Source organism: Papio anubis, chromosome 3 (assembly GCF_008728515.1).
Source record: "Papio anubis isolate 15944 chromosome 3, Panubis1.0, whole genome shotgun sequence".
Classification (NCBI taxonomy): Eukaryota; Metazoa; Chordata; class Mammalia; order Primates; family Cercopithecidae; genus Papio; species Papio anubis.
The window spans coordinates 143,903,650-143,929,153 of record NC_044978.1 but is presented as its reverse complement, the minus strand read 5'-3'; the positions used below and the strand labels follow the sequence as shown (position 1 = coordinate 143,929,153).

At 37.0% G+C, this 25,504-nt stretch overlaps 1 protein-coding gene across 9 annotated transcripts in view; it reads right to left on the bottom strand.

Annotated features, from left to right (window-relative positions):
- The window catches only part of ATP8A1 (ATPase phospholipid transporting 8A1), a 267,018-nt gene that overhangs the window by 158,833 nt on the left and 82,681 nt on the right, over window positions 1-25,504 (bottom strand). For 7 of the 9 annotated variants that reach the window (XM_021938415.2, XM_021938416.2, XM_021938413.2 and 4 more), the window contains 6 exons: window positions 25,281-25,392; window positions 23,787-23,952; window positions 22,263-22,390; window positions 19,917-19,994; window positions 18,904-18,992; window positions 13,448-13,492 (listed from right to left, as the gene is read on the bottom strand). In XM_021938415.2, the coding sequence (XP_021794107.1) occupies window positions 13,448-13,492; window positions 18,904-18,992; window positions 19,917-19,994; window positions 22,263-22,390; window positions 23,787-23,952; window positions 25,281-25,392 (618 nt within the window). The remainder of the gene's footprint in view (window positions 1-13,447; window positions 13,493-18,903; window positions 18,993-19,916; window positions 19,995-22,262; window positions 22,391-23,786; window positions 23,953-25,280; window positions 25,393-25,504) is intronic. The other 2 variants (XM_021938417.2, XM_021938414.2) reach the window with 1 other exon arrangement.

The following is a 25,504-nucleotide window of genomic DNA, read 5'->3' as shown; positions in this document are numbered from 1 at the left end:
AACCCAAAACAGGCTGGGCGCAGTAGCTCAGGCCTGTAATCCCAGCACTTTGGGAGGCTGAGGTGGACAGATCACCTGAGGTCAGGAGTTCGAGACCAGCCTGGCTAACATGACGAAACCTCATCTCTACTAAAAATATAAAAATTAGTTGGGTGTGGTCCCAGCTACTCGGGAGGCTGAGGCACAAGAATTGCTTGAACCTGGGAGGTGGAGGTTGCGGTGAGCCGAAATTGCACCACTGCACTCCATTCCAGCCTGGGTAATAGAGCAAGACTATGTTTCAAAAACAAAAACAAAAAAACCAGAAACAAAAAGCATCAATAACTCATCCTCTAATCAGACAGCCTGGGTTGGATGACTCAGGCATGGAGCTTCCATCACTCCTCTCCAAAATTGTACAAAATATTTACTTTTAGTAAAAATGAACAGAAAAAATTTGTAAGCTTATATCAGTTAAAAATAAGAACCATCACATTAAAAGTAAAAATAATAGGACTGTTAGTTGACAAACTATACGATTTGTAAACTTTCACAAATAAAAATGCAAGCCAACATCAACATTTGGTTACATTTTTGCCTAGCAATTTTCAAGTGGCACTTTGCTTCCAAGGAGACAATGACATCATGGTATTTTGCAAGAAGCAATAAGGCAGGGAGTATCACAGTTAAGGTAAGGAGAACCCAGAAGGGAATCCACAATGTTATATAATTTGCAGCTTCTTTGGGCTGACTTAAAAGTTATCATACATTGTAACTACTCATTTTCTGATCGTACAAAAATGAAGAATCTCTATAGCAATAAAAAAAGATTCAAAGAATATATAGCTTAATCAATATTAGCTGTTCTTGCATATGACAGTATGTACTAAAGACTTTTTTTAAATTCAAAATTCATGTCAACAGGAGAGCCACCAGAGAAAAGGAAGAAAAGAGCTGAATCCATACTTTTCACCTTGTAAACCAAAATAAACTCCAGATGGATCAATGATTTCATAAATGTACTAAAGATATGTGAAATATATTTTTTAAAAAACATATGAAAGTTTTTATGAACGGAAAAAGCTTAATTCAGAAAACATAATACACAAATCTGACTACATAAATCTAAATATTTCTGCACAGCAAAAACTACGGCAACAGGCTGGGTGCAGTAGCTCACACCTGTAATCCCAGCACTTTTGGAGGCTGAGGCAGGAAGACTGCTTGAGGCCAGGAGTTTGAAACCAGTCTGGGCAACAGACCAAGATCCGCCTCTGCAAAAAATTAAAAAATTAGCCAAGTCTGGCGGTGTGCACCTGCAATCCCAGCTACTTGGGAGGCAGAATGGGGAGGATCCCTTGAGCTCTGGAGTTTGAAGCTGCAGTGAGCTATGATGGTACCACTGCACTCCTGCCTGGGTGACAAAGGGAGACCATCTCTTAAAACAAAACCAACTTCTGCAAGAAAAGTCAAAATCTAAATGACAAACTAGGAAAAAATATTTCCAACTTATAAAGGTTAATTTCCAGGGAATAAAAAGAATTCCCAGAGATCAATTTACAAAAAGATCAGCAAGGTAGTACAACAACGAGCAAAGGATATAAACACACAGTTCACAAGGAAGGAAATGTAAATGGCTTTATAGATATATTCAACTTTACCTCATAATGAGAGAAGTGAAATTTAAATGTATCATTGTGGCACAAATAAAACTTGACAACTTTCTGCTGTTGCAATTGTGGGAAAAATAGTAAAGCAAATATCATTGGTGAGAACATAAACTGGTACAAATTCTAAAAGAAAAGCAATTGGGCAAAATTTAAAATTTAAAATACTTTGATCCAGTAATTCCACTTCTAGGAATTTATATTGTTTAACTGGTACAAAATACTGTATGTACAAATTTATACTTTGTAGTACTTTTGTTTTGATTTTATTTTTGAGACAGGGTCTCACTCTGTCGCCCAGGCTGGAGTGCAATGGCACAATCTTGGCTCACTTGGTGTGCAGTGACATAATCTCAGTTCACTGCAACCTGTACCTCCTGGGTTCAAACGATTCTCCTGCCTCGGCCTCCCAAGTAGCTGGGATTACAGGCATGTGTCACCACGCTTGGCTAATTTTTGTATTTTTAGTAGAGACAAGGTTTTACCATGTTAGCCAGGCTCGTCTCAAACTCCTGACCTCAGGTGATTTACCCACCTCTGCCTCCCAAGTGCTGTGATTGCAGGTATGAGCTACTGGGGCCCAACCCCTACAGTACATTTTTAATAGCAAAGAGTTAGGAAATCCAAAGGTTCATCAGTAGTGCTGCTCAAAAATACTGTGGTGCATTTACAAACAAAGGGAAGCTTTTTATGGAATATGAAAAAATCTCAAAGATACACTGTCAAATGAAAAGCTGGTACAAAGCAGTGTGTACAGTATGCTTCACTTTCTGTAAAAATAAAAGAAAAAAATAAATGCATGAATATTTATAGGAGAGATCTGTAAGGATACACTTGAAATTGGTTGCACAGGCTGTCTTTGGTAGGGGAAATGGAGGGCTCCATGACAGGGAGGGGATCAAAACCTTTTCTTTTACACCCTTTGAATTTGTAACATGTTAATGCATTGTGAACTTAAAAAAAAAATCAAATTTAAAACAAGTACAGAACCCATTAGTCATGTGAAATATATAAACACCTTACCATAAATGTACATTATATACATATACATATTACACTCATGCACACACGAAAAAAGCAGTATAACTTTAAAATAACACTGTTTTGTTGTTTGGGTTTTTGTTTTGCTTTTATAAAATTCATCACTTTAATGAGTAAGGAACAGGGAGGGCAGCTCAGACATACCACTACAATGGGAACTCACGGTTGTCTACACATTTGAACACTTAAGCAAGCAGAATGACAAACTACACATTCTTTAACATTCCAAATGTCCTGAGTAGACAGAATTGTTTAGCACATACAGGGAACTTCTTTATTTAGGAGCTGGGAGCCTGCAATTAGGGGTGCACAGAGAAAAGTATATGATTTTCAACACAGATCTAAATATTAGATTGGTGCAAAAGTAATTTGAGATTTTTGCCATTTAAAAAAAAAGAAAACAAACAAAAAACAAAACCTGCAAAAACCACAATTACTTTTGCACCAACCTAATATTTTTCACATTTAACAAGTTTTAAGTAGAAAATTGAAGTTCTGAATTTTCATATGTAGCTTTAACTTATTTTAAACATGTTTATTTACAATATGGATAGATAATGGGGCTATTAAGATTTTCTCATACTGTGAGGCACTGCAAAATATATATGTAAATTCAAGCTAATATAGCCATTTTATTGGTCTAATGTAACTAACTGAGTATTGATTTGGGAGTGAAGAGACAGCTTGTTAGCACCAAGCCACACCAATGGGGACAAGTGCACTTGCTTTTTATCCAGTGCGTGCAGGGCTGCTGCTTAGGACAGGACACCTGTCCGCATTGGGACAGGTGTGCACTGGGCCCTGGGCCAGCCTGAGGAGTACTTACGGTCTCCTCAATTCCATTTCAAAATTCATCACAAGGTCCAGGGTCAATAATCATTTCCAGAAAGAGCTGCAATGCGGGGCCACTCACAATGAGGTGTACATGCCAATGGCTCAAAGGGTAGGCAGCCCTCCAGACATCCCTCTGGGAAAAGGCCTGAAGTCAGCCAGTGACTCTGGGGCCCCTGGCTTACCCTTTGATGTTTGCTGTTCCCCAAGTAGTCCCACTCACAGTGATGGCCCACTCACAACCTCAACCACCTTGACACTGATCTCTGTAGTTACAACTCTTCTTCTTGTATTTTCAGAATTACCTGCCCACTCCAATGAGTGGCTTCATGAATCGGATGAGGTCTGTCTCTAAGACTTGCGAGACTTTTGCAGGGGGCTTGCAGTCCTTGGACACAGGGAGCCTTTGCAGGGAGCACCACCAGCTCATCTCAACAGGAAGTCGCTGGTTCTTCGACTTGGACCTGCAGGGAGCTGAGCTCTGTGGCTCTTCCTCCTCTTAGAAGGAGTGGATCTAAATAGGGACCTAAAAACTGCTCCTAGCTCCTGCGCCACCTCCATCTCTCTCCCTGTTTGGTAAGACATTCATGAGGCTTTCCTCGGCCCTCCTGTGCAATTCCATGAGGTATGGGCCAGGTGTTAGTTGCACTAACACTCTAACACCTGAAGGTATTATAATGATGATCTAATGGTGGGTATCATGACAAAAGTCTGGCTCTCGGGGCCCTCATCTTTCTGCTTTTATAATCTGATTCTTTAAGTTAACATAATTTTAATATAATAGTAGAGGCTCAGATTTCTTTTTTCTCTCTCAGGTCAGAGGTGATGAAACATGCTGATGATATCTCCTATTTGTCTTGGAGCCTCTTCTATACTGAAGGCCAGGTGAACACACGCCATTGACACATGCTCTGTGGAATGCTTCATAAAGGACTTGGTATAAAGAACTGATGGAACACCACCTATTCGACAGCCATGGCCATCAGCTGCAGGCAGAGATCCATGCTGGTGTCAAAGTTCCTTGCTGTGGCTGGTGTGAAATGGAGGTGGTTGTCAGGGAGGAGGCACCATGCAGTATAACGTGTCTGCAGTGGGCACCCTGTGTCACCTTGGAGGTTCTCCTGGAGGACCCACTGCTGCTGCTGCTGCTACTCCTGGGACCTCTGGCCTTGGGACCTGGCCAATAAAGCATTGTTTTGGGGGGAAGTTCTGTACCTCCTGCTTTTCAATGGCACAGTTGGCTGCAAATCAAAATTCATTGTAGGGAGATTTAATTTTTATAAATAAATTTTGTATTCAAAGTAAAGTCCAAAAATATGAGCAAGTGATTGAATTCAATAATAATATTTTTGTTAGATACTGGTTTTGACCAAAGTAATGAGGCTTGGTTTTCTATGCAATATGGTTTGGTTGTGTTCCCACCCAAATCTCATCTTGAATTCCCACATGTTGTGGGAGGGACCTGGTGAGAGGTAATTGAATCATGGGGGCAGGTCTTTCCTGTGCTGTTATCATGATAGTGAATAAGTCTCACGAGATCTGATGGTTATTACAAGGGGAGATTTCCTGCACAAGCTCTCTTTGCCTGCTGGCATCCACATAAAACATGACTTGCTCCTCCTCACTTTCTGCCATGATTGTGAGGCTTCCCCAGCCATGTGGAATTATAAGTCCAATAAACCTCTTTCTTCTGTAAATTGCTCAGTATCATGTACGTCTTTATCAGCAGTGTGAAAACAGACTAATACATTAAATAATACATTAAATTGGTACCAGTAGAGTGGGGCGTTGCTGAAAAGATACCTGAAAATGTGGAAGCAACTTTGGAACTGCATAGTAGGCAGAGGTTGAAACAGTTTGGAGGGCTCAGAAGAAGACAGGAAAATGTGGGAAAGTTTGGAACTTCTAGAGACTTGTTGAAGGGCTTTGACCAAAGCCCGATAGCGATATGAACAATAAGGTCCAGGCTGAGGTGGTCTCAGATGGAGACGAGGAACACGTTGGGAACTGTAGCAAAGGTGATTCTTGTTATGTTTAACAAAGAGACTGGCAGCATTTTGCCCCTGCCCTAGAGATTTGTGGAACTTTGAACTTGAGAGAGATGCTTTAGGGTATCTAGTGGAAGAAATTTCTAAGTAGCAAAGCGTTTAAGAGATGACTTGGGTGCTGTTAGAGGCATTTAGTTTTATAAGGGAAGCAGAGAATAAAAGTTCAGAACATTTGCAGTCTGACAATATGATATAAAAGAAAAACCTATTTTCTGAGGAGGATTTGAAGCTGACTGCAGAAATTTGCATAAGCAAGGAGGAGCCGAATACTAATCGCTAAGATAATGGGAAAAATGTCTCCAGGGCATGTCAGAAGTCTTCACGGCAGCCCCTCCCACCACAGGCCCAGGGGCCTAGGAGAAAATGGTTTCGTGGGCCAGGGCCAGGATCCCTGTGCTGTGTGCAGTCTAGGACTTGGTGCCCTGTGTCACAGCCACTCCAGCCATAACTAAAAGGGACCAAGGTACAGCTTGGGCTATTGCTTCAGAGGATGAAAGCCCCAAGTCTTGGCAGCTTCCACGCAGTGTTGAGCCTGTGGGTACACAGAAGTCAAGAACTGAAGTTTGGGCCGGCGTGGTGGCTCACACCTGTAATCCTAGCACTTTGGGAAGCTGAGGCAGGTCGATCACCGGAGGTGAGGAGTTCGAGACCAGCCTGGCCAACTGGGGAAACCCTGTCTCTACTAAAAATACTTAAAATTAGGTGGGCACGGTGGCACACGCCTGCAATCCCAGCTACTTGGGAGGCCAAGGCAGGAGAATCACTTGACCCAAGAAGGAAAAGGTTGCAGTAAGCCAAGATGGCACTACTGTACTCCAGCCTGGACAACAGAGCAGAACTCTGTCTGGGAGGAGAAAAAAAAAAAAAAAAAGAAGTGAGGTTTGGGAACCTCTGCCTAGACTTCAGAAGATGTATGAAAACGCCTGGATGCACAGGCAAAAGTTTGCTATGGGGTAGGGCCTTCATGGAGAACCTCTGCTAGGGCAGTGCAGAAGGAAAATGTGGGGTCAGAGCCCCCACACAGACTCCCTACTGGGGCACCACCTAGTGGAGCTGTGAGAAGAGGGCCACTGTCCTCCAGACCCCAGAATGTTAGATCCACTGACAGCTTGCACCACACACCTGGAAAAGCCACAGACACTCAATGCCAGCCTGTGAAAGCAGCCAGGAGGGAGGCTGTACCCTGCAGAGCTATAGGAGTGGAGCTGCCCAAGACAATGGGAACCCATCTCTTGCATCAGTGTGACCTGGATGTGAGACATGGAGTCAAAGGAGATGATTTTGGACCTTTAAGATTTGACAGCCATGCTGGATTTCAGACTTGCGTGGGGCCTGTAGCCCCTTTGTTTTGGCCAATGTCTCCCATTTGGAATGGCTGTATTTACCCGATGCCTATACCTCCATTATATCTAGGAAGTAAGTAACTTGCTTTTGATTTTACAGGCTCATAGGCAGAAGGGACTTGCCTTGTCTTGGATGAGACTTTGGACTGTGGACTTCTGAGTTAATGCTGAAATGAGTTAAGACTTTGTGGGACTGTTAGGAAGGCATGATTGGTTTTGAAATGCGAGGACATAAGATTCGGGAGAGGCTGGGGTGGAATGATATGGTTTGGCTCTGTCCCCACCCAAATCTCATCTTGAATTCCCACGTGTTATGGGAGGGACCTGGTGGGAGGTAATTCAATCATGTGGACAGGTCTTTCCTGTGCTGTTCTCATGACAGTGAGTTAAGTCTCACGAGATCTTATGGTTATTATAAGGGGGAGTTTTCCTGCACAAGCTGTCTCTTTGGGTGCTGCTATCCATGTAAGACGTGACTTACTCCTCCTTGCCTTCTGCCATGATTGTGAGGCTTCCCCAGCCACATGGAACTGTAAGTTCAATTAAACCTCTTTCTTTTGTTAATTGTCCAGTCTTGGGTATATCTTTATCAGTAGCTTGAAAATGCACTAATACACTATGTGACTCAACATATTTCTAAAGGCAATTACAAAACAGGAATTTGAAAAACATTCTGTGAATCGGCTGCATTACTGGAATAAACAAATTACCTGCCAAGGTGACTGCTTTGAAGACTAACATGAATTTGGATGTGTTAGATCTCTTTGTTATACAGTCACACCTGGAAGAATGTTTCAGTGAGCCTAGCTTTTGCAGCAGAATAAATGAATACCACTCACTTCATACATAATTATAGACCAGAATGAAATGAGAAAATAAATAAGACCAGAGGATAGAAAATACAGTGTAGTACTATCCACTGATATTGTGATAATACTAAAATCCACAATGAAATGACTAAGCACAGAACACTTTAAGGTGATCCTCTGGGGAATACCCTCATTAGCATTTAAACAATTATCAACAAGAATAATGAAAAACTATATTAAACAGTTGAGAAAAAACAAATCATATGTTATTTTGGATTTGCTTCAAAATGATAGTGCGGGAAAGGCATAAATGAACTGGTCTTAAGTGCATATTATTGAAGCAGGTGGATCAGTATATCTGTCTGCTTTTGTTCATGCTTAAAATTTTCCACAACAGAAGACAGAAAATGAGAAAAATTATAGAAATACACAGTTTTAGAAAATGAGTATATCTTAGGGCTACATTGATGTTAAGAATAAATAGATTTTTCCCTTCCAATCCAAAATACTGACACTATCAATCTAGAGAAGTAGATTTTTAATAAAAAGGAATTAATCTGGTTAATCTGGTTAATTAATTCTTTAAATAAAAAGGAATTAATCTGGCATAAAAAGGTTATATGCCAGCTGATGGTTCTTGGCAATGCTGAGAAAACCAGGTTAATTTGCAACTGGTAGCTACTGGTTGGGAAACAGTTTTATCTCTATAAACTATTTATATTAATATACCTAAGTGAGTAGAGCTACAACCATCATGTGATTATCTTTAATGTTAACAGAATATGTGGAAAGACTTAACATATTACAGGTTGCCTTCAAACTCAACTAAATGTAAATATGTAATCTACATATATCTAAGAGGTAATTATGTTTTCTTGGCATTTTTGTGAATACTGGTTCAAGTAGGGCAGTAAAATACATATAAGCTCAAGGGTTTTATACATGGAATTTAATGAACTTTACATGAAACTGAAGCTGCCGAACAGCCATACTGGAATGCCCTCTCAGATTTTGGATTTATAGAGTCATCTACACTCTTTACTCCTGAAGATCAGGGTGAAGATGCAGTCAGACGCCTGGAGCACAGGATTCAGCTGGGATCACACTTTTGATCTTGGTTTCACTGGCAACATGAAACCAAGTGGATGAGGTTGAGCAAATGCTCAAAGTTGTGCAAACTTGTATGCCTTCAGCGAACTCTACTCAAATGTGCTAAATTTTACCTGCTTCATCTGCTCTTGCCTAACACCACAAGAAATTTACTGGAAGAAATTCTAGGTTGAAAAATATTAAATGAAAAAGAGAAATATCAAGATAAAATGACTGAAATTGCAAGGCTATCTTGTGATCTAAAAAGCAGATAGTCTTTAAAGTTCTTTAAAGTCCACAGGATGTAATGTAACCAGTACTGTTTCATAACCAGGCTGATGTAGGTTTCAACTCTCACATCTACTCGTTTTATAATTTTGGGCAAACTGCTTATTAGCTTCTTAGCCTGAATTTCACCATCTTTAAAATGGCCATGTCAAATATGTTATGAGGATTAAGTGAGAGCACCAGAACTAACACTCAGTGTGGGCTTACTATGTGCAGACACTATCCAAAGCACTATACAAACAGAGCTCATCTAATCTTCAAAACCTCCTGATGATGCAACTATTATAATCTACGTTCTTCCAGATGAGGACATGCAGGCAGAGAGTTAAGTAACTTGCTCAACAGCACCAGAAGAATGAAAATCTAAACTTGGTTGCTTAGTATCCAAAGCCCACATCTTTGATCACTCCACATAACCCTGGACACAGTGGTAGCTCAGGAACATTAGTTCTTTCATTTTTGAAAATGAAACATTTTGAAAATGAAACATTTGAAAAGAAACATTAGTTCTTTCATTTTTGCAGGCCTACAGGTAATTAATTACTTTATAGATGGAGAATCCAAGTATATATTTAAAATAAAGCTTGAGGCTGGGCATGGTGGCTGACACCTGTAATCCCAGCACTTTGGGAGGCTGAGGTGGGTGAATCACCTGGGGTCAGGAGTTTAAGACTAGCCTGGCGACATAGTAAAACCCCATCTCTGCTAAAAATACAAAAAATTAGCCAGGTGTGGTGGTGCGTGCCTGTAGTCCCAGCTACTCAGGAGGCTGAGGCAGGAGAATCACTTTAATCTGGGAGGTGGAGGTTGCAGTGAGTCGAGATTGCGCCACTACACTCCAGCCTGGGTGACAGAATGAAACTCCATCTCAACAAATAAACAAACAACTCACTTTACTGTAATGGTAGTGAAAGCCTTTCCTATTGTTATGTTTTAAAATCATTACTATCTAAGTTTATATGTAATTATAAGTGGAAATGTACAAGCAACTTATGACAAAGCTGACACTTCTTATTTGGAGTTACCTAGTTTAGAATATAGAATTTTCCAAAAGGGTGTTTTACAAAAAGAACTTACTAAACTGGATAAAATGACATCCTCTCTTTCCAGCACCAATAAAAGTTATGAAACAACCTTTATCGAAAGTAGAATATTTTGAATGACCTGAGTGAACAAATACCAATTTTTAACATTTCCTTCCAATATTAAGAAAAATATGGAGAAGGCAATTTCTTGTTAGGAGTAACTGAGTTATTTTAGAGGATATGTATATCACTTCTACACTAATGAACAATATTTAAAATTAACAGAATTATGTTAATGTTACAGAAAAGCAGATATAGTCAAAATTTTAACTACTTCTCAAAAGATTAAATAAGAGGGAATATATACAATATTAAACTTGAATTATCCACTAATAGTAAGATGCTTTGGTACATTTAAAAATGTTAAAAATTATGAATGAACTCCCATTCACAATCGCTTCAAAGAGAATAAAATACCTAGGAATCCAACTTACAAGGGATGTAAAGGACCTCCTCAAGGAGAACTACAAACCACTGCTCACTGAAATAAAAGAGGACACAAACAAATGGAAGAACATACCATGCTCATGGATAGGAAGAAATATTGTGAAAATGGCCATACTGCCCAAGGTAATTTATAGATTCAATGCCATTCCCACCAAGCTACCAATGACTTTCTTCACAGAATTGGAAAAAACTGCTTTAAAGTTCATATGGAACCAAAAAAGAGCCCGCATTGCCAAGACAATCCTAAGTCAAAAGAACAAAGTTGGAGGCATCACGCTACCTGACTTCAAACTATACTACAAGGCTACAGTAACAAAAACAGCATGGTACTGATACCAAAACAGAGATACAGACCAATGGTACAGAACAGAGTCCTCAGAAATAATACCACACAACTACAGCCATCTGATCTTTGACAAACCTGACAAAAACAAGAAATGGGGAAAGGATTCCCTATTTAATAAATGGTGCTGGGAAAATTGATTACCCATAAGTAGAAAGCTGAAACTGGATCCTTTCCTTACTCCTTATACAAAAATTAATTCAAGATGGATTAGAGACTTAAATGTTAGACCTAAAACTATAAAAATCCTAGAAGAAAACCTAGGTAATACCATTCAGGACATAGGCATGGGCAAGGACTTCATGTCTAAAACACCAAAAGCAATGGCAACAAAAGCCAAAATTGACAAATGGGATCTAATTAAACTAAAGAGCTTCTGCACAGCAAAAGAAACTACCATCAGAATGAACAGGCAACCTACAGAATGGGAGAACATTTTTTGCAATCTACTCATCTGACAAAGGGCTAATATCCAGAACCTACAAAGAACTCAAACAAATTTACAAGAAAAAAACAACCCCATCAAAAAGTGGGCAAAGGATATGAACAGACATTTCTCAAAAGAAGACATTCATACAGCCAACAGACACATGAAAAAATGCTCATCATCACTGGCCATCAGAGAAATGCAAACCAAAACCACAATGAGATACCATCTCACACCAGTTAGAATGGCAAGCATTAAAAAGTCAGGAAACAACAGGTGCTGGAGAGGATGTGGAGAAATAGGAACACTTTTACACTGTTGGTAGGACTGTAAACTAGTTCAACCATTGTGGAAAACAGTATGGCGATTCCTCAAGGATCTAGAACTAGAAATACCATATGACCCAGCCATCCCATTACTGGGTATATACCCAAAGGATTATAAATCATGCTGCTATTAGGACACATGAACATGTATGTTTACTGCAGCACTATTCACAATAGCAAAGACTTGGAATCAACCAAAATGTCCATCAGTGACAGACTGGATTAAGAAAATGTGGCAGATATACTCCATGGAATACTATGCAGCCATAAAAAAGGATGAGTCCATGACCTTTGTAGGGACATGGATGCAGCTGGAAATCATCATTCTTAGCAAACTATCACAAGAACAGAAAACCAAACACCGCATGTTCTCACTCATAGGTGGGAATTGAACAATGAGATCACCTGGACACGGGAAGCGGAACATCACACACCGGGGCCCATTGTGGGGTGGGGGGAGGGGGGAAGGGGGAGGGATGGCATTGGGAGTTATACCTGATGTAAATGACGAGTTGATGGGTGCTGATGAGTTGATGGGTGCAGCACACCAACATGGCACATGTATACATATGTAACAAACCTGCACGTTGTGCACATACACCCTAGAACTTAAAGTATAATAATAAAAAAAGAAGTTTAAAAAAATGTTAAAAATTACTTGTATGTAGGTGTCAAAATGTATGACACTCCAAGCAATGGGCGTGTGGTATCTCATCAGTTGTCACAAGAACCAAACAGCTGCCTGTCATTAACCCTAGGTGTTGTGAGATTTACTGAAAATTTTTAAAAATCTTCACTTCAGTGAAATAAATTCCCTGTTGAAAAATATTTAAATGATGTTATTCGACTTCAAAGTATATTGAAAATATGGCTTCATCATCAAATACATGAGTAATATGAAAAATAAAAATGTAATGACCTATAAATTCTCAGTGTTTCTAAAGTTACCAACATTAAAAGAAACTATTTCCTGAAATTTCATTTGCCCACCAACTCATGATGAATTATAGAAATATCAAAATAAATTTGGACTCTCCAAGATGAAAATATACATTCACAAAGGGGAGGAATTTTAAGGTTAAAACCAACAAAAAACTCATAAAGTAGTGAAGTTAAACCTACAACACGCTGTTTTTAATGATGCCAAAATTAAATATATTAAAGTGCTTGGTAGCATAGTTTTCTAACATTCGGTGCAGATTTTTAAAATGTTCACTTTATAGCCTGCATACAGACTTATTAGAATAATCGTAAGAAACACAGAAGGAAATTTCTACTGCTTGGGCATGTTTCAGTAGCGTCTTTTAGTAGCTCTGTAAAGTACGTAAGTAGTGGCAGAAGGTGGCAGTACTGAGCTAGAAAAACCTCAGAGGGCTTCAGGACCTGTAGCTGAAACCTGAGGTAGTCCAAAGCCCACACTCTCGAATTGATCATTAGACTTTATTATAGATAAATAATGTAAAACTCTGGCAAACCTAATCTATAAACTACATGTTTCTAAAATAACTAAAGTTTCTCCATCAAAAATCAGGAATATTCAATAGATTTCAAGAAATATCTACTTTACAGCATTGTTATCCTACCAGCTCAGCAATATACTATACACACACACACACACACAAATATATATATATAAATAAAAGATAGTGAAATGTGTCTTACAAAACAATAAAATGCAAACCTTTTAAAGGGATCAATGAGGCGGAAAGTTCCATAGAGCTTACCATTCATCAGGAGAGCAGCCATAATCCTCAGGTTCAGGGACATGGCTTCAGAAAGCAAGAAGAGAGGCAGAAAGAGAGGAAAAATAATCACAGAAAGGCTGGAAACATAAAACCACGAAGAAGGGAAGTATAAAAAGATGGATCACTGAAAAGTTAACAAAATGAACTTTTAGTTGAATCTGAAAGAATGGCAGTTAGTACAGTAAATAGAACATAATGATTCATGGTAGCTAAGCAGGTTTACAAAGTTATCCTGTAACTGTATAGCCAATTTGCCTCTTCACTACAACATTTACTTATTTTATCTACAAAATTCACAATTCAGTAGGAATTATTTGAACTTAGCAGTTTAAATACATGCTAAAGCCAATGAAAAATTAATCATGTGTTATATAATCAGAATAAAATGTTTTAAGGTAACAAACATGCTAATATCTTGAAACAAACTATCACACTAATAAAATTTGTTAAATACATTTTGGAAGTAACTTTGGCTACCATGAGATGATGGTTACTTCAAAAGGCACATTAAAGTAAAAGTTACCTGCATTTCTATAATTAAATGGAACCTTAGTTTAAGAGATTAAATGATATTCAAAAATTTTCACTTAAACTATAATTCACTCATTAAAACACTCTTTATCTCAAACAGAAAACATATTCATCAGTATCTTCTTTAATTTCATCAACTCGCTCATCTGAACACTAGGAAAGTCTGATAGATGTATTTCATTTCAGCCAGTCATGTATTCAACTGGAAGGGTCCCATAATACATGACAGATCAGATTTTCTTATTTTCCCTTTCTTTCATAATATAATCATTCGATACTTTTCCTGTAAATTTACTAGACATAGAGTTTTAAAATGCAGAGTTCAGTACAAATGAAAAGTCACTGTTATTTTTGACAAATATACAACAAACTTTGTTAAAAACTCATGGGATCCTTTCACTCCCTAAAAGTTCAACCTTTCATCAACCCAGCCAAGGCAGGGACTTCATCATTCCAAGACACCTCTTCCACTACCAAAACATTAATTTGCTTCCAGTGCAGTATCCACTATATCACTCCAATCACAATGGAGGTGGTCCCTTTTAACTCACTATTCTCTCTCCTACCAAAGGGCTTTTGTGCCTGTTAACGAAGAAGGGCTAATCAAGCCCTTTGCAGGCTGGACTCCAAGAAAAGGAGTTGGCATGCTGCAAAGCTCTGTGGAAACTGGCTGCAACTCCATGTTTAAAGCAATCACTTCTGATCAACCTCAAGGCTTGGACCCTAGCCCATGGACTGTGCCAGGGAAAGGCCTGGTACTACCCAAGCAACACTGAGCATGGTCCTGCCAAGCTGCACTAGCCCCGATCTCATACCAGGACATGGGATAAAATTTCCCAAGTCATGCAGCTTAAAAGTTCCAGAGCTCAAGTGTCAGAGACCCTCTCCCCAACTCTGGCTCAGCCCTGGAAGAATTCTGAGCACTACCTAGAGCCCAGTGAGCAGTAGGTGCCCCGCACACCTGCCACTGCTCCTATATGCAAGTTTCCCTCTGACTGCCGCTCCAGAAGCTCTGGTGTCTACGTGGTATCTGGCTTTTTGCCTTTGCATGTGCCTGTGCTGTAATATCTACCTGGTAAGTTCCTCAATCAAATTCATTCTTAGATCTCAACTCCAGAATCACTTTCTTAGGCATATTTCCCTGCCTTCCCTGTTTAGATCAAACCACCCATCATAGCCTCACATAGACTTCTATACTGTGTTAGGACTTTATATTTGTCTATATGATTACTTAATTAGCATCCACTAACTACCAAATAGACTATACACTTTAGGCAGGAGGAAATCATGTGAACTTTTGCCTATTTTGCCTCCATTATCTGTCAAAGTGTCACACGCATCAACACTTCACATATGCAGTAAATAAATGAATGGGGTTGACTGGCATTCATCACAAGTCATGGTGAGCAGTAAGATAAACATGGTTGTAACAAGATCTTGGGGGTATTATAATTGTGAAATTTCCGTGGTGAATCTCTTCTCAGGGTTAAAGTAGCAGCCAATCCTTTCGGCAAATATATAGCTAAACCAAATACTGTCAAGTAAAGTTATTCACATAGTATATTCATATATAAAGATTGCTTTTAAAAACTTATTTTTCATTTAAAGGGAAAATGCAAATGATGTTAATATGAATTAAATGCTTTGTCCACACACACAAAGCATTATTTAGCTTGCTTAACAGAGTTTCTTTTTATAGACTGTACGTTGTTAAGCCTCATCCAACTTATTCTAAAAGTAAGGTCTAAATTTTTTTTACAAAAATGGCACTTACGGCTGTATCCCAGAATCTTTACTCTATTGAGATTTGTAGCCACTGAACAGAGAAACTGCTTACCTATTCCGGGTATTCAAGTAATTATTATAAAACTGACTTATTCCCTACAAGAAGCAATTAGCTGAAATGATATTTTAATAACTAATATTTACAGTAAAATATCTAGTTTGTCATAAATTAAATTTACAAATGATGTCACAATTACTTACATTTTACTGTAATTGTCCCATAAAAAGATCTAATGAAATAATCTAATAATTTTAAGCACACAGTGCATTCCTAACTAAAAGTTGATTTCTACAAGATAATCATCATTGGCAACTACGTACAAATCTTTTTTATTTTATTGCCCATCATGAATCCAATTTGGAGCAAAGGTTCAGGGAAATGAAAGAAAATTTATTAAAATTAAATTCTGATATACTGTTTTAAGTGTTAATTATAATTTTCTTACAAATGTATAGAATACACAGAACTAGCTAGGAATTATACTATCAGGAAACTTCAAGCCTTATTTTTCTAATTGAAAAGACACAACAGAACTCACTTGAGCCCTATCAGGGGTGAAACTGAGCTGCACCTGATGTTTTGGCAACATTGAGGCAAAATCAGCTCTGCACTTGTAACTCCAAATGCTTTTGTCAGGATATGAAATTTTGTGTTACTCTCTGGTTTTGCCACCTTCCTGGGGGGATTAACAACTTGGTTTCTTCCACTGGGATTAGAAGTTCTCATACATAATATTTCCCACATCAAGCAATTGTTAAATGCTGCTCTGGGGAAAATGGGATAGCAAAACCAGGTGATGTCCCCCGTCTAGATTCCCATAAGCCAAGAGTGCCCAGAGGAAATCCACACGGAAAAGTGCTTGACAGTAATTTCTCTCACCCCTTCATATCTAACCATGGAGACTGGCTGTAATTAAGTAACAGTGTTATGTTCCCTGCTGTAAACATGTGGTCAAGTCAGAAGTCATGGTTTCTCCAAAACCTTCAGACATCAACAACTCTCTACGATGCTAACAATCCAATAACCCACCAGGATGTGTTTGGGAAGGGATACTGATAAAAACTCAAGGGTAAGGATGCCTAAAAGCACATACACAAACATGATCACTGGCAGCAGTTTAACTAGCTTTATTCTACATGGCTTCTGGTATTCTTGAAAATATGATACCATAACCAAAGAGGAAGCAGATTTTGGCTTATGCAGTTAAAATTTGCAAACAGTTTTTTATTTCTAAATATTATGTTAGATTTCATATCTGGAAAAGGAGCTTATAAATGGTTTGGTCTCACTATCCACATCTTAAAGAGTAGGAAATATCTGAAAATAAATTTTCTAGGATTACATGGTCAATTCTAGACAAAGCCAGAACTCATGGCTTATGACTGCACCTCAGTATTAAGAAATATTTCCTCAAGAGGTAATTCACTTCACTGTGAGGCAAATTGCTCAAGAGGCAATTTAATCTGAACGACAATACTAAGCTCAGACCCATCCTATAACAGTTGTTAATGATGACATCATTGAAACAGACACAGAAGAGCACTGCCTAGGAGCGTTTAAGTACCTCTTCCAAGAATAAGAGAAAACCTGATAAAATGCAGAAGAAAAGAGAGGCTAGATCTGATTTTAGCTTTCTGTTCTGATAATTTCACAATCAATGATTACTAATTTGATGAACCTGCTTACTGAATTAAAAATCATACAAAGTAAAAAACAATGCCAATTATTCAACAGGTCACTGTGGAAATACTAGTTATAAATGAATACATAATTTGTGTAAAAAAAATCACCATAAATCTGACAACGTGACAAACTCTAGAATTGCAATAGACTTTCATGTTCTCTACTGGGATGACTGTGGGTTGAATATATAAGCACAAGATGTCAAAAAGTGTGGCTGCAACTCTCCTGCTCCAGTAGCAATTTGTTGGGGGAGGGTGGAAGAGCCAGGTGAGCCTCTTTAATCTAAGGAAATGAGGACATCTTCAGATAAAGATGAAAAACAGCACCCAGCCCATAAACAGTAAGCATGCTTCTTAAATCAACAGCCTGTCTTTACAGTGTGAAAAAGCCACTCAATCAACTGTCTTTTTAACCTCATTTATACATATAGTTTAGTCATTTTTAGTCAAGCTCTCAGAACCCAAAGAACAAGGATGTCTAGGAACAACCACACACTTTTGGGATTTTTCATGAAATAGTTACTTATTTATAATTTTAACTAAGGCATTTTCAAAATGTAACACTCTTTGTCACTGGCTGACTGCTCAGAGTGAGTGGGGAAGAGTGGGTGCAAGCCAGAAAACCAAGAAGTGGTGTCCATGCTTGTATAAGTAGGAGATTGATATTTACTAGTCTCACTTGTAGGTAGATAAGGATAATTGGCAAGTTTGACAACAGGCCAATGTCAACCAACCAGGAGAGTGTTTCACCTTTTGATGTCTTCTCTAGGAAATGTAGAAATTAATTTTCTCACATTACGCTATAAAATATTTTAAAGAGAAGGCTATGGAACAGCTTGTAAGCATATCTGGAAATAATAAATACATTAAATGGGTGCTCAACAAGCATATTCTAAAGAACATTAACAGCCTGATAAAAGTTTCTGATTATATTAATTATCCTCCAGATTCAAGAGTTTCACGTCTCTACCTCCTTTCCATCATCAGAATTCTAGATTGCTCTATGACTGCAAAAAGGAGAGATGATAGAAGAAAAAAAAAGTATCAAAAAGGGTAACTGTCACTATTTTAACTTGAAAACTGCCCAAGGCCTGATTATCTGTCCTTACCAGATCCAAGCTATACTCTGATTTATAGTAGTGTAAAGGGAAATACGTTTGTTCCTTATTACCAGGGCAAGAGAGAGACTTTCAGCAACTCTAAACACTGAAGATACCATTGGGCAGAGCACCCGCCTCATGTCATCCCAAATGAAAACAATGCCAAACTACAAATGCGAAATATACATGTGTCCTAAAATTACAACAGCTGCTTTTTAGACTAAAAAAAAAACAAAAAAACCCCACACCCTCCCCTAATAAAAACTCCCAAATGTACCAAACTGTTAGCACTAATTAAACATGTATTTCATAGCCTAATTAAAGGGAAAAACTCACCCATAAGCAACTCCCGCTATGGTGCACTTCTTAAACTGCATTACATTGCATGTTAGAGTACCAGTTTTGTCAGAAAATATGTATTTAACCTAAAAAAGTTTAAAATTTCTCATTAATATTTCAAAATATGCCAGTCTTTTATAGAGAAAAAAAAATTCTCATGCTTTTTATTAACATTGCAGGGGCACAATGAATATTACTAAGGGATTACTTTCTGCACATTCATCAAGGAATATATTCAGCTTTTTAAAAAGTATTTTACAAATGAATCTTTTCACATATGAATACTAAACACTATCACCATACTAGACAACTAAATTATATAAACATATGCCTCAGTATGGTCTGAATTTCCACTAGAAAGTGCCACTACTTAACATTTATAGAGCACTGAAACATCTATCAGCATTTCTCAATGCAACAGTCAACTGTAGAATTTATAATGGCTTGCACAACTAACTTCATGCAACATCTGAATTGGTAAGCAATAAGAAGAAGTCTGGACTATAGGCAATTTGTAAAGTGTAAGTTGGAATATGGCAATGATACAAAAAAAGAAAAAACCTTTTTTAGCTAGAATATGTAAATGGATTACAAATATACATATATGTGAATATAGTATGAATTATAAATCTAACATTCCTGTTGACTAGACTCACATAGCTTCCTTGATGAACTTTTCCCCCCTTCCTGCTTGAAAGGTATGAAAAATTCTAAAACTACGTTTATAACTTGAAAAGAGCCAATATGTTGCATACTAGCTAGACTGTATACCAAGGGACATCTCTAAGCTCTTGGAGTGCTTTACCTTGAGAGTAAAATCTGCTTTAGACAGTGTTTTTAAAAATGGATTTACTAAAAATGAGAATTGTTCATCATTGTCTAACAAATGTATTATTCGAATAGTGGAAAATTAAAAGCTGTCCATTCATCTGAAGTTATCATATACGGCAGATACCACACCAAATCTGACTTTTTAATTCAACACATAATCAACAATAAATTGAGTTTACCTGGCCAAGTTCCTCATTCAGATTAGATGTTCGAGCCATGGCAGCAGTGTCTGTGGGTTCATAGTGCATGTCAAGATCCTTTAAAAAAAAATTAAGTAAATCATTGAATACAACTGGTAATAAGGAATTGGGTGAAATTTTAAAAGAAAACAATTGGTATATTCATACTTCAATAAGTCACTGCTTGATGAACTATATGTAAGCACTAATTTCTTGTCATCCCTATACCATTTGATTCAATTTTTCTGAGAAGTATTCAATATAGACTATCATATTCCACAGTAAGGGCAGAACAGTATGGTACTTAGAGCCTGTCTATGAATCACGCAATCTAGGTTTACTATCATTCCACCATTTTCTGTATAAATGAACTATGGTAAGGATTAAAAGACACCACACAAAGTGCTTCCTACTGTGTCTGACACAAGGCAAGTATTTAGTAATGTGAGCTAGAACTCAGCAACTAAACACTGCTCAAATAATTAAGTCTTCAAACCCCTGGAAAAAGTACCCAAGAGATTCTGTCTGGTTGTGCTTTCTGGGTCAAGAAGGAAAAACAAAATGCACTTCTCAAAACATAAAAATGTATGGTTTTTGTACTCATTTGTACTTGCCTTTTGCCCAGTAATTATGAGACTTGACTATATTATCCTACAAAATAAATATCTTCTATAGTAGGCTATTTTATTAACAAGTCAGGGCTGTAGTTCACAAATTTTCACATCAAATGAAAAGGCCAAAATTTAAAGCCCGTCTCTCCCATCTCTGTATTCTGAACGGATACACATCACTTCTGAAATAGGCTATTGAGTTTTATGTGCCATGTTTTAAGAGAGATATTAACCAACTGGGCCTTCATTCAGAAGAGAAAGTGATCAGAATAGAGATTAATCTGGAAGTCATATGAACTGAAGGACAACAGAAGACGACGGGGAATGTTTAATTAGAAAGGAAAAGATAGGATAAACTGGCATGATAGCTGAGTTCAGATATTTTGCAAGACTATCATTCAGAAACAAGATTAAGCACTTTCATAATAGACCCACTGCGAAGAACCAGAATCAAAGGAAGACAGTTATAATCTCATTTTCACACAAGAAAGTTGCCTTGTAAAAGAAGGCTGGAAAGTCAGCATTCTGTCAGATGTTATAAAATCTCTGTATATTAGAAAGGTGGTTGAAAGCATAAGCCTGCTGGGTTAATCCAACACTAAAATTATATAATTGTTTGAAAAATACTATTTTTGAAAATGGAAATAAAGTGATTACCTAGCTTACTTATGTGATCCTCACAATGAGTTACCCTATTACTGCTATAAGAAACTTCAGTAAGTCTTACTTATATTTGTACATATCCTATTATATAATTTTTCAGCCATCTATCTCCTGCATGAAGAGAGCTACACCTGCAGCTCATTTTAGATTTCTAAATTACACTGACTTCTTGCCAATGATTTAAGAGATTGACAGTTTAGGTAGAACATTCGCTACAAGAAGATACTAAGCAGTTACAATAGTTATCAGTTATATTTTTAAAAATTCTAATATTGTTTATATTGAAAGACTTTGCAATGATTGAAAAAGAAAGGAACATCAAAAATAACACAAAGTTTCTCAAAATAAAAGAAAAATTAAATTTTCTGGCAGATTAGGCCCACAGATTTAATTTATATAAATGCATTAATTTTAACTTTGATAAAACTGTAAGACTACATTTAAAAATATTTAGAAAATAGATGTCCAATATTTTTCCAATATTTAACAATATCCAAGAAGAAAATTATCAATAAAAATTTGAGTGAAGCTAAAATTGTTTACAGTGTGGAAAATAACATGGTATAACATAATAATCTGGTTGATATCAGTAACAATTACAGTATTATTTGTATAGTGCTTGATTATGTATGAAGCTCTTTGCTATGTCAACAGATTCCTTAGTCCATAAAACCACTGGGAGATGTAGGTAAGGCATATTACCCCTATGTCTGTGTTCAAGAAAATAAGTTTCAAAAGAAGTGACTTGAGAAAGTTGATACACCTAGTAAATTATAATACTAGAATCACAATTCACATATTTAACTCCAAACTCATCGTTCTCCATCTCCCATGACCACTATGTATTCTAAAATAGGTTTCCTGAACTAGAGATCTATTTTCCCCACAATGTCTGGTCTGTAAACTTGCGTGATTCTGAGATGAGGAACTTTGCAACAAATTAGGTTCAAAAATCTGATGCTGTAGTCAAGAAACGGTAGATATAATTAAAACCTTTTTTCTCCTGAGATATCAAAACATCCTAAGGACAAAATTATTTTGTAGGGTGATGACAATCATAATTCATATTTACCCAATTTATGAAGTATGCTTGGGTAAATTTCACAACTTCTAGTGTAACCAACAAGCTGATAGGAATCAGATTGTTGAAAAGGATGATGAAGGTCAAGAAATTCAGTCCAAAATTATTAGCGCCACCATCTGTTGGGAGAGGCAGGAAGAATGTCATTTAGTTTTATATTTTATTTGCACTGACCCCAAATTAGCATAATACAAGTTTTCCATATTACGTAGCTTATTTGATAATTTGGGAGGAACACTTTGCTGATAATCTATCCTAATTCTCAAGTACATCCTTCAAGACAGAATTGCATTATTTGTGTTCAATATATTGTTAATCCAGGTAAGAGCGGTATAAAAGTACTAAGACAGTGAAAGGACTGTCAAATATTGCAAATCCTCTTCCAAACACAAAGTTTAGAGATATTAGAGAGAGCACTGAGGGTTTATAAATATAAAATCTCCATTGGGTAGAGTCACTTTTATATAAATTCTTAAAAGTATTTCCAAATTAAGGCATGCTTTAAGAGCAAAAAATCAAGACAGCAGCAGCAAAAACAATCCGAACTATATGAGTACTATTCAGTCCTAGGTAAATTATTCTCCTAGGTACATTATACTCTTCTTCCTCAATAATGAAAATAAAACAGCTATACCAGATACAATTGTAAAGTATACAAAGAAACAGACTGATGGCAGTAGCAGCTCTGATACTGAAATAATAAATCAGCAACTATAAAAAAACTTGTAACTGCAGCAAAGATAAATCAATGTAATAAAAAAAACTTTAAAAATACCAGTTTTTGCTATATGACTTTACTAGAATTTGCTTTCACACTTTTGGAAGTTAAGTCTTTATTGGCTAAGTACTCATGAAATAAAAGTGTAAACTCATTTCACAGAAATATCCAGGAGTTGTACATTAATACCACAATAATAAAAGGATTAATGTTCTAAAGGCAAACTATTTACTAGCACTGTCTCTACGATAACATTTAATATAGGACTTACCACATTACTGAGTTCAAATGAAAGTACATTTGGTTTAAACATTTTTAAACCATATAAACCACTTTTCGGCGCTTTTAGTTAAATTTTTAAAAATTTAAATATTTATATTATATTTAAATATTTTATATATTTATAAATATATACAATATATATTTAAATATATTATGTTTTATTATATCCACACATGGTCAATCTACTTTCTTTACCATGCAGTTAACCATCTATGTTAAAAATATTTTTAAGGAATAGTTTTCATTGATGTATATCATAAATGACTATACTCCGTGAACATTTCATACCACTACAGAATTGTCATGTTTTTAAGGATTCTGAAATTTTAGGATTCCCAAATTTTACTTACACTTGTTAGAAATCTCATTGAAAAACAAAGATCAAACGTCCAGCTATCTTGGCAACAAGGTCTTCTTTTTAGAAACAATAGGAAATTCCATAAAGTAAATCAAGATCAATTGTGAAACAAATACGTTTTAATCTAAAAAAGTGCAGTAAACACTTGATTGCTTACAGTTTAGATTGAGATACCAGTCTTTTCCAGAATGCCTTCGATTCCAAATGGCTGAGCCCACAGAACAGACAAGAGACATGGCAATTAAGATACAAAATAAAATCAAAATTTGTACATTTGTAATCCGTTCCACATTTGAGAGCTTAAGTGGTGGACTTGTTGAATTCTGTAAAAAGAAACAAGATGAGTAATAAAAAATGTACATCAATGATTTAGCAATGCATACTTAGTATTCTGTTGAGGATGACAGTAGTTGTGGGTGGATACTTGAAAATTATGCGAAACCCATGACAAATGTAATAAGGTGCCAATGCTTAACCACCTCTTTTTTTCAAGGCCACTACACCACCCAGGCCTTTTTCTAGGAAGTAAACTATAAGAAAGAAGAGGAGAAGGAAATTACATTCCTTTTGCAAAAATAGCTTTTGCATTGTGGCAGGTAAGATGAATAATGCATTACTTGACTATGTAAGCAAAGAGGGTAGTCTAGAAACATTTAGTTAATGTTTCCGTTCAGGAAGAGAGGCAGACAAGGCAGCCCATGCCCCCACACCCAAACAGGCACCTGGAAATTTTAACATATGAAGGCAACATTTAAAGTATCTCCAGCTTTCAAATTTCTGGTGGCATTTAGCAATTTTTTACTGAATGCAGCAGCAATTTAAGTAGTCCTGGCTATAAAGAATAACAGAGGCAAGTTTCCTCAGTTGTATTTGATGATTCAAACGGTTATGTAGACCTGTGCCAAGCAAAAAATCCACCGGACAGAAAATTAAATGTCATAATCAATATAAAACGAAGATTTATAGAATTTATAAAATGCCTAGGGGCGGAATCACTAACAGCAATCTCGCTTGCCTATTGATAATACCTTCACGCCTGTACAAGGTAGAAAGGCATTAGCTCTGAGAGCAGATTTTCATTTAGTTTCTTAAAACTGTTTTCCACACCCATCTAACTATTGAATATTGATGGTGTAACATAAAGACGGAGCAACTGTAGGCAGGTGTGAAGATCAATGCAAGAATTAAAGCTGATGGCAAAAACAGCCTTGTGTATAAATGCTATGAAAAATGGTCATTTGATTCAAATTTCTAAAAAATTTTATAAAAAGATAGAAATTTAAAAATATGACTATTACATTAAAATTACAAGACACATATTTTAATGCAGATCACTTATCCTGACATAGACAACCTGTAATAATCAGTATAATAGTTAGTAAATGCTGCCATAGACCCATACACAAAATTCTTGAGAGTTCACATATAATCTCTGGTGAACCTTCCAGTATTCCTGTGTGCAGTGAGCCATTCTTATAGGGAAGTAATTTCAAGGTCCCACTCACAGGAGGACCAGATTCTGAATATATAGGGTTGGATCAGGAATCTGTGACAGATGGTCTCCTATGTTTGGGACCACTGCACTGAGATCTATAAATCACACACTCACAAAAGCCTTAGGTTCAAAAGGTTTCATAGAGATAAATCCCACCTGCATCAGCTTGGTGTCATGTCCAGTGTAGACAACTATTCCATGAACCCACTGTGTATTTCTCAACTGAGCTCCTCGAAGAAGAATCTGATCTGCTCCCAGTGGAACAGTGCTAGGACAGATTATGTTGACATTAGAAACAGTATTTTCTAAAATGCTTAAGAACTCTAGTCACCATATAGTTACAAATGTTCCCGTTATTAAAATAACCCTTCTCATATTTA